We start from the raw sequence: 14,191 nt of genomic DNA on the forward strand, positions 1-14,191 counted from the left end.
ATTCCTTCCATAGACACAAACATAGACCTGTGATACGTACTTCAATCTCCAATATGGCCCTCTGTCTCCTATATACAGGTCTATATGCACACACACACCCAGTCTGCTGCTCCTGTCCCTCTTTTACGGCCCTATTTCCCCCACCCTCCTAGTTTTCCCCATTTCCCTCTCCCTCTCTATCTGTAAGGACCTATCAACATCACAGGTCTATAGAAAAAAAAAGACACATTTGGTCAGCTCTCCTAGAACTTCATTCACACTAGCATAACTTCCAAATCACGGGTAATGAGGGTCCAGTCTCCCCCAATCCCATACCTCCCAACTTTAGGTGAGAGGAAAGAGGGACATAGACACGCCCCTAACCCCACGGAAAGACACGCCCCTAACCCACCCAAAGACACGCCCCTAAACCACAAGACACGCCCCTAAATCAGTTATAAACGCAACGTTTTGGCAAGACGATCGCCATTTTCACACTTCAAAATGGTGATTGACTCGCCGAAACGTAGCGTTTGTGACTGTTTGCTGTGCTGCACTATTTGTTAATGCTTTGCATGTTGATGGAATAAACACTTCTTTATCTATCTATCTATCTATCTCCTATCTATCTATCTGTCTTTCTATCTATCTATCTCCTATCTATCTCCTACCTATCTGTCTGTCTATCTATTATCTATGTCCTGTCTGTCTATCTATCTATCTCTCTATCTATCTCTCTATCTATCTATCTCCTATCTATAGAGATAGTAGATAGATAGATAGGAGATAGACAGACAGGTAGGAAATAGATAGATGGATAGATAGGAGAAAGATAGATAGATAGGAGATAGATAGATAGATAGATAGACAGGTAGGAGATAGATAGATAGACAGGTAGGAGATAGATAGATAGATAGACAGGTAGGTAGGTAGGTAGTCTATCTATCTATCTAAGTAAAGCCCCCCCTGTGTACCAGAAAAATAGAAAAGCATACTCACATGGCAGCACAGCAGTGGATTTCTCCCCAGTAGTGGCTATTTGTACACCTCACACACAGCTCCCAGCCCCCGCAGCTCCTATCTCCAGTCCCGCGGCCCCTGCACTCTCTTCTCTCCTGCTTGTCCCGGACATGTGACCTCATCAGCAGCGAGGAGAAGATAAGCAGGGGAGAAGATGAATGCCAGTGCCGCGGGGCTGGAGATAAGAGCTTCGGGGGCTGTGCGGTATGTGAGCTGCCTGCTCAGGGCTTTGAAAGGGACAGAGAATGTGACATGTCAGCGGCCACTGACTGATACTGAAGGCCGCAGCTGCTGAGTGTCAGATGGCCTTCGGTGTCAGTCAGTGGTCAGTGTGTGGCAGCAGCGGCACCCCCCTCCCACATGTAACTGCGGCACCCCCCAGGGACCCCTCACTATGTCCAACCCCTTCCCTGTCAGCTAGCCTCTCCCCACCATCCCTGGAATAAAGACGTACTCACTGCAGTTTTGTTCTTCAGCCCTCCATCAGCGTCTCCTTCCTCTCGGCTCTGCTGGTGACGTCACTCTCCTGCTCCGCGCCGGAACGCAGGGGGTGAGAGAGACCTCTTGTGACTGGAAGCAGAATGCAGCTTCCGGCCACTAGAGCGACCAGTGCACAGCCCCGCATCTGCGAGCGCTCACCAAGAGCAGTCGCAGTTAAAGGGACAGGTATGTTTTAGGAAGCGGGACACTTGGGGCCCGTTCCGGGACAGCGGGACAGGACACCGAAATCGGGACTGTCCCGCTGGATCCGGGACGGTTGGGAGGTATGCCAATCCTGATCTGACCCAGTGGTCAAAGAATAAATAGCTTCACCGACGTATTGGGACCACCGTAGGACAAATAATACTTAACTTTTATTGTAATCTTTAAAAAACACAGTCCACAAGACAAACGCATAATATTGTGCTCTATATACAGTGATGTTTTTCTCTGGGCACTCAACCGATGACAGGGGAGGATTCTCCACCAGTCTATTAATACAAAAGAGGTAAAAAGGAGGGGGTAAGGGGATGAGGTGCTCCCTATGCTTAAGATATCCGTTTACTCTCCCTGCCTTTTGGGGTGCCCACCTCCTTAGCAGGGTGGCCCCAACCACGAGGACGGTCCCTTACCTATTCAAGTGCCCAGGAAAAAAACAAAAAAGAAGAGAAGAAGAAAACAGAAAAAGTGATGTAGTGACAATAATTGTGTACTAAACACCTAAAAAAACACTTAAAATTCAGCAGTGATAGATACAAATGTTAAGAACGGTACTAGTTTGCTTCCTCTTTTGTATTAATAGACTGGTGGGGAATCCTCCCCTGTCATCGGTTGAGTGCCCAGAGAAAATCATCACTGTATATAGAGCATATAGAGTTGCTATGGCTGAAGTTGCAAACACAAAAAAAAAAGAAAAATGCTACAGCTCACCGCAATGGCAAGATACAGACCCACTACAGACATGAAAATAGTTAAAAGCAACCCCCCAAACTGCTAAAAAAAAGTTCCACAAAAATAATGAGGCTCTTGGTTACCACTTGAAAACGGTGTAAACTACCCCACCATGTTACGGTGGCCTCATACCGGGGCAGTCCTACACTGTACTATGGCCTTTGCAACTTCAGTCATAGCAACGTGCTCCTGCCTAGTGTGAATGGTGTTCTAGGAGAGCTGACCAAATTTGTCTTTTTTTTTTTTCTGTGTTCCAGATGGGGGAGTGGCTGCCTCTACTTGGTCGTGCACTCCACCTGTCCCACCCAGGTGGTGTAATTACTTTCGCCGGTATAAGAAGGATCTTGCATGCCCAGAGCATAGGTGTATTACATGCCATAGAGAGGCCATAGTACCGTGTAGGACTGGTAACCAAGAGACTCATTATTTTTGAGGAAGTTTTTTTGGGCAGTTGGGGGGGCTGCTTTTAACTATATCTTGCCATTGCGGTGAGCTGTAGCATTTTTCTGTGTTTTTTGTGTTTGCAACTTCAGCCACAGCAACGGGCTCCTTCCTAGTGTGAATGGTGTTCTAGGAGAGCTGACCAAATTTGTCTTTTTTTTTTCTATAGACCTGTGATGTTGGTAGGTCCTTACAGATAGAGAGGGAGAGGGTAATGGGGGAAAGGGGGCCGTAAAGGAGGGACAGGAGCAGCAGACTGGGGGGGGGGGGTGCATATAGACCTGTATATAGGAGACAGAGGGCCATGAAGAGTAGCATATTGGAGATTGAAGTATGTGGGGGGGGGGGGGGGGGGCATGAAAGCAATATATTGGAAAGAATGGCTTCATCGTGAGTAGCTCAAGGATGTGCGGGGGGTGGGGGCATGGGTGTAATATATGAAAGAAGGGAGTTATAAGGAGCAGTATATGGGTGAGAAGGGTGGTAATGGGGGAAAGGGGAGCAGTATATGGGTAGGGCATAGAGGCAGTATATGGAAGAAGAGGGGAGGGGGGCATGGGAGCAGTGTAAAAAACTGTTTCCCCTCCAAAAATAACCACCAAGATTTAGAAGCATAGCCTATTCATGGTATCCAAGGAATGGATGCCCTCATCTCCCGGGTGAATGGTGCAGCCATACCCATAATCACTTGACGCTACATTCAGTGACTCTTAGACTTATGAGCATTGCTGGGTGCTGAACTTATCAATGTATGGAAGTCTGAATAGAAAATGGAATTCATCTGGGGAACAAGGGGCCTCAGTGCTTGTGATCGGTGGGAGCCCCAGTGGTTAGACCCCACTTATCAGATATTTTCAGTATCCGCCTATCCCGTGGATAGGTGATTACTTTGAATTTTAGTATAAGTCTTTTAATTTTCTGGTTTGGTCTGGGGCCCATCATTTTGTAGTTATTCCCCTGCTTTGACCTCTGTTCCTATCCTCAGGATCTGTTATACCTGGAGTGTAATATTTATGGGTACTGAGCAGTGCTGTAGGAATGGTAATAGAGGCAAATGGGGCAGCGGCAGGCACGGTATTAGTGGTAGCAGCAGGATGGCAGTGTAAAAGATGGGGATGGATGCTAATGTTTAGGAAGCGTACACAACAGTCATCAAGACTTTGTCATATTTGTCTGAAAAAAAGACGCCTCCTATGGTGAAAAGAAGAAAAGACGCCCCCTATGGTGACCGGATGTGATAGTTCTGTATTCTGCAGGTCAGGACCACTCTAATTTGGACATAATATAGACACCTTTAAGCTTAATAAAATAAAATATTACCTATAGGACTTAGATCTGGAATGTGTGATATGGCTGTGTTACGGCCTTTGAAGCATTTCTCTTCATCTTAGGCCTTATTCACATGGGGTGTGATCAGTGACCAAGTGCTGTATATGCTATATCACAAAATTGATAGAGAAAAATTGCCAAAGATCACCATGTTGTGTTTCCTAAATACTTTGACAACTGAACTAATGTAGGCGAGGTCTACCGATATATTGCATTTTGTCACAGCCACTTGCTAGAGACACCACTCACGCAAAGGTACAGCTCAATGTAAAGCATAGCCCCGGATAGATACACCTCTAAAAGAAGTTAATTTGTATTTCCTTAAAAATCATCCATAAGTAATGGTGGACAAGTAGTTTAGTCCTCCCCAAACACAGCAACGTTCGGAACAGCCAAGGGTTCCTGTATTCTCTATGAGGAGGGGTAAGCTTTAGTAAGAACATTTCCACCGACATCATCTGTCGGTGGTCGTTCAGGGGAGCCCCATAAACCTCAGATTGATGGCTGAACCCACAAGTGGCGGATACAGCTGTCAATAAAGTGTATGGGGACCTTAAGACATGTATGGCCAGCTGTACCTATGACTAGAAGAACCATCTGGCTATGAAGGTCTATCCCCCTTAGCTAGCAACAATATGCAGTTGTATGTACCCTGAGTCTTCATCTTTAAAAACTGTGAATGTCTGATTCTAGAGTATTTAGGTAAGTGGAACACACAAGTCATCCTCCCACATGCCAACCTAAGATTTGGGGGAATATGGGGTGATAAATAACTGCACAAAATTGCATCTGTGCTATTAAACAAATTCAGGAGCGTTACTATAGGGGTGCGCAGGTAGCAGTTGTGCCCATACCCTAATACCCAAGGTGCCCCAAAGGCCCCTTATCAACTTAAAGTGTCACTGTAATTTTTTTCCCCCAGAAATCAATAGTACAGGCGATTTTAAGAAACTTTGTAATTGGGTTCATTAGCCGAAAAATGCATTTTTATCATGAAAAAGCAGTTTGAAGCTCTTCCACCTGTCTTCATAGTGTTCTATGGAGAGGGGAGGGTGGAGGGAGATGAGGCACCAAAACAGGACAACAAAGAGTTAATTTATAGCTACATCATCAGGCTATCTCCTCTGAAGTCAGCACTGACCTCTCTGACCTCTGAATACCGGCTTTCACATAGCTCTCGCTGTGTAATCCTTTGTTCTCTGCTCTCTGCTGCCGACTAATCACCCTCCTTCCTCCTCCTCCCCCCTCCCATCTCCATAGAACAGACAGGGGCATGTCTGATGTAACAAGACACAATTTCCTGATAATTTGCAGTGAATGGAAAAGAGGAGGGGGGGGGACATGGGGAAAGTCTTTTTGAATGCAGATAATGGCAAATTTGCCCAATTACAAAGTTTCTCAAAATAGCCTGGACTATTGATTTAAAAAAAAAAAAAAAAAAAAAAAATCACAGTGACTCTTTAAATAGACTCCAGCATTATAAATCGCACATGGTGGGTGGGGGCCCTGTTCTAGATTCAGCACTGAGGACCAGGCGCTTAAAGGGAACCTGTCACCCCCCGTGCCGGGGTGACAGGCTCCCGACCCCCCGTTAGAGACCCCTATACTTACCTCATCCCGCCGGGTCCCGCTTCTGGATTCGGTCGGGTCCCGGAGATCTCAGCCGCTGCAGCCCGGCGCGCGCGCTGACAGATAAGTCCAACGCTCATAGAGAATGACGGAGCGCTGGACTCTCCTGTCATTCTCTATGGGTGTTGGACTCATCTCTCAGCGCGCGCGCCGGGCTGCAGCGGCTGAGATCTCCGGGACCCGACCGAATCCAGAAGCGGGACCCGGCGGGATGAGGTAAGTATAGGGGTCTCTAACGGGGGGTCGGGAGCCTGTCACCCCGGTACGGGGGGGTGACAGGTTCCCTTTAAGGTTACTCCTTTAATCAGGCCAGTCTGATATCTACAAAAAATGACAAAACTGTAAATCTGCCACTCAACCTTTTTATTACCAAAATATATTAGCAAAAAGTGAAAATTACCTTTAGAAGGTGGCTCATAGAATAAACCAACCTGCACAATGCAAGTAACACATCAACAAGCTCAAACATGATGAGCAATAATAAAAAATTATTACAGCTCCAAAAGTCCAGAATTAGAGACTAAAAGATGATGTGTATCTTATGATCAGAGCATGACACCCCCTCCCCCCTCTTCAGTCCATAAAATACTGTATAAAAAATATTCACATCTGTACACAAGATCTTGAAGACAGTTTCTGCACCATCATTGCTCTTAGTCCACTTCTTCCATCCTGGATGTGTCATCCTCTCCCTCTAGTGGAGGCATCTCCTCCAGCGCTGGAGTTGGTTCCTCCTCTATGGTGGCATCGTCTTCATCAATTCCTGTGGACAACAGTGACATCATGAGCCTCAACTATCCAATCCATGTGTGTAAATCTAGAGTACTTTTTAGTATATCTCGGGTCGAGAATTGTCTAACAGAATTCAAGTGTGATAGAACTAATATTATTATAAAAAAAGAACAGTCTGGGACCCTAGTTACGAAGCAGGACATAAACATAAATGGCTACCACTATATTTGGCCCAACCCTTAAAGAAGCGTCAGTCAGTCAAGTATAGCGGTAATCAAGCCATGTTCTGACTCTGTCTGATTTATGTCTATGGGCAGCTATAAAGATGACCTACAACCCCCAACTCACATAAAAGCTCATTATAGACTCACCTAAGCCAAGCTTGATCATCCTGTAAATGCGGTTGGCATGTGTCTGGGGGTCTTCCAAGGTGAAGCCAGACGATAGGAGGGCAGTCTCATATAGCAGAGTAACTAGATCCTTCACAGACTTATCATTCTTCTCAGTTTCTGCTTTTTGCCTTAGATTTTCTATGATAGGATGTTCACAGTTGATTTCTAGATGCTTCTTGGCTGCCATGTAGCCCATTGTAGCGTTGTCCCGGAGAGCCTGGGCCTTCATGATGCGTTCCATGTTGGCGGACCACCCATAGGTGCTGGTCACGATGCAGCAAGGGGACTCAACCAGTCTATTTGAGATGACCACCTAAAATTATCATAGACATTGATGTAAGACTCAAAATTTGGCAAGAGTGTGGAGTTGACTTAAGGACAAAAATTCAATGGGGAAGACGTACCTTTTCCACCTTCTTTTCCAATATGTCTTTCATGATCTTGCAGACGTTCTCAAACTTGGCCTTAATCTCCTCCTGCTTCTTCTTCTCTTCTTCATCTTCAGGAAGCTCCAAGCCTTCCTTAGTCACAGAGACCAGAGACTTTCCATCAAATTCCTTGAGCTGCTGGACACAGTACTCATCAATGGGTTCGGTCATGTAGATCACTTCTAGGCCTTGTTTTCTGAGTCTTTCCACAAAGGCTGAATGAGCCACTTGCTCTTTGGTTTCTCCTGCAATGAATAAGGCCAAAGTGATCAGTAAGGAAGCACAGAAGATGTCGCCTCATATTAGACCCCAGTAGATCCAATCACTCTTACCTGTGATGTAGTAGATGTGTTTCTGATTTTCCTTCATGCGAGACACATATTCGGTAAGAGAGATCATCTCATCCCCAGAAGAGGAGGAGTAATAACGTAGGAGCTCAGAAAGCTTCTTACGGTTTGTGGTATCTTCATGGATTCCAAGCTATGAAATTAAACACAATTAGTTTATAGTTGAAAGTTTGTATAGAGTTTGACTATCTCTATACTTGAAACATTCATGTTTTAGAGGGAAAACTTTAAAGGCATATATGTTTCTGCATATGTAGCAATATATCCTTTGACTCTCACCTTAAGATTCTTAGAGAACTGCTCATAGAACTTTTTGTAGTTCTCTTTGTCCTCAGCCAGTTCTGTGAATAGTTCCATACACTTCTTTACCAGATTCTTACGGATAACTTTTAGGATTTTGCTCTGTTGCAGCATCTCACGTGAAATGTTAAGGGGTAAGTCCTCCGAGTCCACCACCCCCTTCATAAAATCTGTAGACAATGCGAAACTTGGTCAGACCACAGAGTTTTTCAAGGCCAAGTAAAACAGAGCATATTCAAAGAAGAAACTACATATATATGCTACAAATGTACACAAACTTACTGAGGAACTCTGGGATCAGCTCTTCGCAGTTGTCCATGATGAAGACTCTGCGCACGTAGAGCTTTATGTTGTTCTTCTTCCTCTTGCTCTCAAACAAGTCAAAAGCTGCCCGTCTGGGGACAAAGAGAAGTGCTCTGAACTCCAGCTGGCCTTCTACTGAGAAGTGCTGGAAACAAGAACATAGAGACATCAGAGCAATTCCAGAAAATCTCTCAGCTTTCATATTCAGTTTTCCTACAGAATACTTTTACCAATCCCCTATATCTATATGATTGGATTTCTGTATGTCAGATAGTGTCAGTCTACTCACTTTAACAGCCAGATGGTCCTCCCAGTCATTGGTGAGACTCTTGTAGAATTCTCCATACTCTTCATTACCAATATCATCAGGGTTTCGGGTCCAGATAGGTTTGGTTTTATTCAGTTCCTCTTGGTCAATGTATTTTTCTATGACCTTTCTCACCCTCTTCACTTTTCCATCTTTTGTGCTATCTGCCTCTTCATCAGATCCCACGTCTTCAATCTGAGGCTTGTCATCTTTGCTCTCTTCTTCCTTGGTTTCTGTGGTTTCATCTTCAGGGTAATCTAGACTGACTTCTTTCTCACGTTGCTTCTCCACCTGTCCGATGAGGACAAAAGATAGCTAAGTACAGTCCCATAGCAAGTAAATGGGTGTCAGTCAAGCTTTTACGTTCACCCAAGGGAAAAATATCTCTGGTCAGTGAGGACTGGGTTGTCTTGACATTTCATGTCTCAACATTTAGATATTCATCTTCCTGTGGGAGCATCGAGCGTACGGCATTTGATTAGCAGTGGCTGCAAAAGTTACATGCCCAAAAACTGCCTAGAAAACATGGATACAGCCATAGGCTGAATCCATGTTTTACAGAACTCCCTAGGGCTGCATCCAACTTCTGCAGCCACAATTAAATGCCATGTGATAGGGTTCAAACAGACCTGAGCATGCTACCATCAAGATGATTATCGCCACTGCTCTTGGGATAGTCTCTTTAGGGTACTATATTGTATACTTACATATAAAGTGATGGGGTAACCAATAAACTGAGAGTGCTTCTTCACAACCTCCTTGATCCTCTTTTCCTCCAAGTACTCAGTCTGATCCTCTTTTAGGTGCAGAATCACCTTTGTCCCACGTCCCAGGGGTTCACCTGACAACATAAAGGGGGATTGTTTTGACCCGTTGGCCTATTGATAGGCATTGATTTTGCCCAACAGGGCAATGAGTGATAAAGGAGCTATAACGGATCAATAACTTACTGTTGTCTAGTCTGACGGTGAAGGATCCTCCGGCTGAAGACTCCCAGATGTACTGCTCATCATCATTGTGTTTGGTGATCACTGTCACTTTATCAGCTACCAGGTAGGCTGAGTAGAAACCAACACCAAACTGACCAATCATAGAAATATCTGCTCCGGCCTGCAGAGCCTCCATGAACGCCTTGGTTCCCGACTTGGCGATGGTGCCCAGGTTGTTGATGAGGTCAGCTTTGGTCATGCCGATGCCAGTGTCAATAATGGTCAGAGTTTTGTTACTCACATTGGGGATCAGATCAATCTTCAGCTGTTTGCATGAATCCAGTTTGCTGGGGTCGATGAGACTCTCATAGCGGATCTTATCCAGAGCCTGAAATGTGGAACATGAAAAGATTAAAGAGGTTGAAGACATTGGGTTCAATTTAGCCTTGACAGTATGGAATGGAGACATCTATGGATGGAGGTATCCTTGCTATGGTGGGATTGTGGGAGTACATAGCTCATGTGCCAGGGCAGAAGAAGAACCCCATGTATAAGATTCTTAAAGTGCCCCTACACATTAGACATGTGTCAGACTGGTCAACTAATTCATGTGTATGGTGGCCTCCTGACTATCCCCAATGTCAGGTGTTGGAGAAAATGAGGATTGGGCATATAGGATCTTATTTGGGAGCTAGGCCGAGCCCAATTTTCACATGACAGCTGTTTGAACAAGTTTGGCCACCTTAAGGATCACGTTTACCAATCTTGAACTTACATCAGATGAGTTGGAGATAACTTCTCGTAGGAAGATCTCCTTGTTGGAATAGAAGGTGTTGATGATCAGGGACATCAGCTGAGCGATCTCAGCTTGGAAAGCAAAAGTCTCCACCTCCTCCTCCATGATCTTGCCGTCTTCAGGCATCCTGAACAATGGAAATATACAACATGAGATGGTTTTCATCAACCTTTTGGGTAGATATAGATAACCAGATGATTTCCTATAGAAGATTATCACTCAGAACACAGAACATTTGCTAAGTGAAACCTTGTAGAGCAGGGAAGGGGAACCTTTGGCTCTCCAGCTGTTGCAAAACTACAATTCCCATCATGCCTGGACAGCAAAAGGGCCAAAGGTTCCCCTTCCCTGTTGTAGAGGATCCAATGACCTGCAGCTGACTAGTGGCTATTTCTGGTACTGCAACATTCTCTATTTGTTTGAATGAGACAAGCTGCAGTACCAGGTACAGCTAGTCGTGTGTATGTGGGAGTGCAATGATAAATCATGAAAAAAGAGAACCCCTTTAAAGCAATGTATGCCTGCATTCTGCCTGCAGTCAGTGAATGAAAGGCCTAATTTCTTACATCTAGATGGCTGGTCTAAACCTACGGCTCCCAATCTGCTGTGAAGCCTTGCTGGGAGTTGTAGTTGTAGTCACAACTGCTGGAGACCAACAGGTTGGACACTACTGATCTTGTGGATGAAAATCATTGGAAATAAGAACTCAAGGATCCTATACAGCAAGCAGAAATCTTGAACACTGTACACATATGATCAGCACTAATATAGCCAAATTTTCTTTTTTTCATTATACATGTATTAAGCATCATTTTCTGAAACAAGAATAGCCATATAGCCTATAGCGTAGAACCATGTGCGCTCTCACCTGCTATATGTATATCTGATATACCTCCTGGATCAACGTTCGATTTTTATCGGTGCAGTCGTGCTGTGTCGACCTTTCCCTGGTGCAGTAGCTCTGAGCTGGCTCTTCTGTTCCTGGCTCTGTGTCGTATTCGCTGTCAGTCTATGTGACTGCTCTGCGTCCTCTCTGCTCTGTCTCTGCCCCACTCTGTGTTCTCAGCTGCTCTTTATACCCGGGGATGCCGCATTCTAGAAAAGTCTTACAACTGGAAGGGCCGAGAAGCAGAAGCTTCCAGACTCACAGGGTGTAGGGTGTCAGTACTAAATGGGATAAGGAGAGGGTGGGGTGGGGTGGGGGGTCTCATCTGCATTGCAACATGGCAAATGTTTATTTATAGCGACATCCATCTCCAATGGGTTGTAAGATGTCACGCTCTCCAGCACTTGCTCCATTCATACAGAAGAATTAGGGGATTGCAAAGGGTTGCAAAAAATTTACATGTGGTTATAGGAGGAATAGTTTTGCGTTTTGACATTAGGAAATTTGTCCATTTGCAATTGATATTAACAATACATTATTCTACAGTAGGGAAAATAAGGATTTGAGATGCTGCCGATTTTGCACATTTTCCCACTCACAAAGAATAGAGAGGGGTGTAATTTGTATGGTAGGTACACTTCACCTGTGAGAGACAGAATCTATACAAATAATGTCAAAAAATCACAATGCAGGATTTATAAATAATTATTTTCCATTTTATTACATGAAATTTATTGGATTCAATAGAAAACAGAAGTTAATATTTAGTACTAAAACCTTTGTTTGCAGTTACAGAGGTCGGACGTTTCCTGGAGTTCTCGATCAGGTTTGCAGAAACTGCAGCAGGGGTTGTGTTCCCCTCCTCCATACAGATCTTCTCCAGATCTTTCTATCACTGGGCGACATTAAGGGCCGTATTAGACAGCCCGATATTTAGGAGCAAGCGAGTGCCAACCTGTCTGGTCACAGCGCTCGCTTGCTCCTTGTTCCTCGCTCACTGTCTGTGCTATTACACTCACCAACATTGAGCGAGGGAGCCCAGGGAGCTGCGGGAGGGGCTGCCCGAACGATCTTTAGATTGTCTGGGTGGCCCATAGGAGATAGTGGCGGTCTGCTATTACACAGAACGACGGCCAGCAAACCATCGCTGTGGTTTTCAGAATTTTAGGTCAAGTTTTAAATCAACCATCAGCTGACATCCTGCATGTCGGCTGATTGTCAATTTAAAACAAGTCCTAGCACACAAAACGATTATTGGCTAGAACGGCCAGTAATCAGTGAAGTACGGCCAATAATTGCCTTGTGTAATAGTACCCTAAAAGAGCCCTAGTACACAGAATGACTATCGTGCAGAGAATCATTATGTTTTTCAAATGTAAACGATAATCGTTCTGTGTGTATGCAGGCAATGATCGAAAGATCATTTGTGTGTCGATGTTTAAACCTGACCCTAAAATCATGGTTAACCGATCACTAAATCTTGTATGTACACATCGTTCCTTCTTTTGATTGGATCTTAGTAACTATCGTAGTAATGATAGTAACTAATGACTATCGTTCTGAGTGTTATGGCGAACAATTTCAGGTCATTCCTAAAAATGCTCATTTACAATCGTTAACTTGTGAAAAATAAAATTCGCTTTGTCTAATAGGGCCCTATGTTTTAGCCCCCTCCATAGATTTTCTATTGGGTTCAGGTGTGGAAACTGACTAGGCCACTCCAGTACCTTGAAATATTTTTACAGGGACGTTCCTTAGTTTACCAGGCTGTGTGTTTTGAGTCATTGTCATACTGAAAGAGCCAGCCATAACCCATCTTTAACGCTTATACTGAGGGAAGGAAGTTGTCAAAATTTCACGATACATGGCCCCATTCATTGTCTCTTCAATACTTTGCAGTCATCCTGTCCTCTTTGCAGAAAAGCACCCTCAAAGTATGATGTTTCCACCCCCATGCTTCACAGTGGGCACTGTGTTCTTGGGGTTGTCCTCATCCTTCTTGTTCTTCTTCCTCTAAACACGGCGAGTGAAGTTGATACCAAAAAGTTCTATTTTAGTCCTATTTAACCACATGACCTTCCCCCATGCCTCCTCTGGATCATCCAGATGGTCATTGGGGAACTTCAAACAGACCTGGACATGTGCTGGTGTGAACAGTGGGACCAAGTGTACCCTGTAGGATTTTATTAGTGTTATTAATGGCAATCTTTGAGCCTGTGGTCCCAGCTCTCTTCAGGTCATTGACCTCACGCTTCTGATTTACCGTGATTTATGCAGAAATTTGATTTAACTAAGAGACGTGCACCTCTAAATAGATCCATTGGGGTGAATTGGGATGGGGCTTAATTTAAGACCGGCATGCAAGTACTCCGCTCTTAATAAATGTCCCCCTATGTGTCTCCAAAGAGCATGCTGCGAGCTGTAGTTGGAGTTCCAGAGACACAGGTTAGGGTACACTGGTTCATTTACTGATTAAAATTATTTGTAGGTGACAAAAAAAAGTAAAAAAAAAAAAAAAATGTGAAGAAAAAAAAATCTATTGCTCCATAGCAAAGACTTTAAACTCTCAATTTATCTGCAATCATCACTGAGGAGCAAGTGACCATTTTATGTTTAATGTCTATCTGCTTAGTTTTTCTTGTTTTGTCCTGTCCCTTTAAGTAAACATAACATGTATAATAGGATTACATAGCGTTCATAACCTGGAAGTTCCGCTGTGATCTTTTTTAGAATCTTCTGGATAACTATTTGTAGCCCTGTCTTCTAGATGTGTCTGTACTATATATATATCTGAAGTTATTCCCGTCGGCTTTATAAATAGGTAAAACAGTGACGGCTAGGTATGAATGTATGTAAGCAATGGAGAGGATCTTAGAGGGATTTAGGGATGGATGTGCACAATTTGTCTGACAAAAAAAAATAAACAAAAGTATTGTTTTTTA

The 14,191-nt window shown here is 44.1% G+C and overlaps 1 protein-coding gene across 2 annotated transcripts; it reads right to left on the reverse strand.

Moving 5' to 3' along the window:
- Positions 1-6,427: 6,427 nt before the first annotated feature.
- On the reverse strand, positions 6,428-11,410 carry LOC138771540 (heat shock protein HSP 90-alpha-like). Of its 2 annotated transcripts, XM_069951347.1 has the most exons (11): positions 11,232-11,410; positions 10,343-10,490; positions 9,589-9,955; positions 9,346-9,479; positions 8,621-8,929; positions 8,311-8,476; positions 8,008-8,198; positions 7,714-7,861; positions 7,358-7,626; positions 6,933-7,266; positions 6,428-6,592 (listed from the first exon to the last, which is right to left on the reverse strand). In XM_069951347.1, the coding sequence occupies exons 2-11, from the start codon at positions 10,487-10,489 to the stop codon at positions 6,483-6,485; spliced, it is 2,175 nt and encodes a 724-aa protein (XP_069807448.1). In that variant the 5' UTR covers position 10,490; positions 11,232-11,410; the 3' UTR covers positions 6,428-6,482. The 2 variants fall into 2 exon arrangements, with proteins under 2 accessions (XP_069807448.1, XP_069807446.1); XM_069951345.1 differs by lacking the exon at positions 11,232-11,410 and having other exon boundaries at positions 10,343-10,568.
- Between the last annotated feature and the right edge of the window lie 2,781 nt (positions 11,411-14,191).

Source organism: Dendropsophus ebraccatus, chromosome 13 (assembly GCF_027789765.1).
Source record: "Dendropsophus ebraccatus isolate aDenEbr1 chromosome 13, aDenEbr1.pat, whole genome shotgun sequence".
Lineage (NCBI taxonomy): Eukaryota > Metazoa > Chordata > Amphibia > Anura > Hylidae > Dendropsophus > Dendropsophus ebraccatus.

Coding starts and splice junctions, on each gene's coding strand:
- LOC138771540 (XM_069951345.1), bottom strand. CDS start 10,528: ATGAAAACCATCTCATGTTGTATATTTCCATTGTTCAGGATGCCTGAA. Junction 9,956..10,342: donor TTATCTCCAACTCATCTGAT/GTAAGTTCAAGA, acceptor TCCACATTTCAG/GCTCTGGATAAGATCCGCTA. Junction 8,930..9,345: donor GTTACCCCATCACTTTATAT/GTAAGTATACAA, acceptor CTCATCGGACAG/GTGGAGAAGCAACGTGAGAA.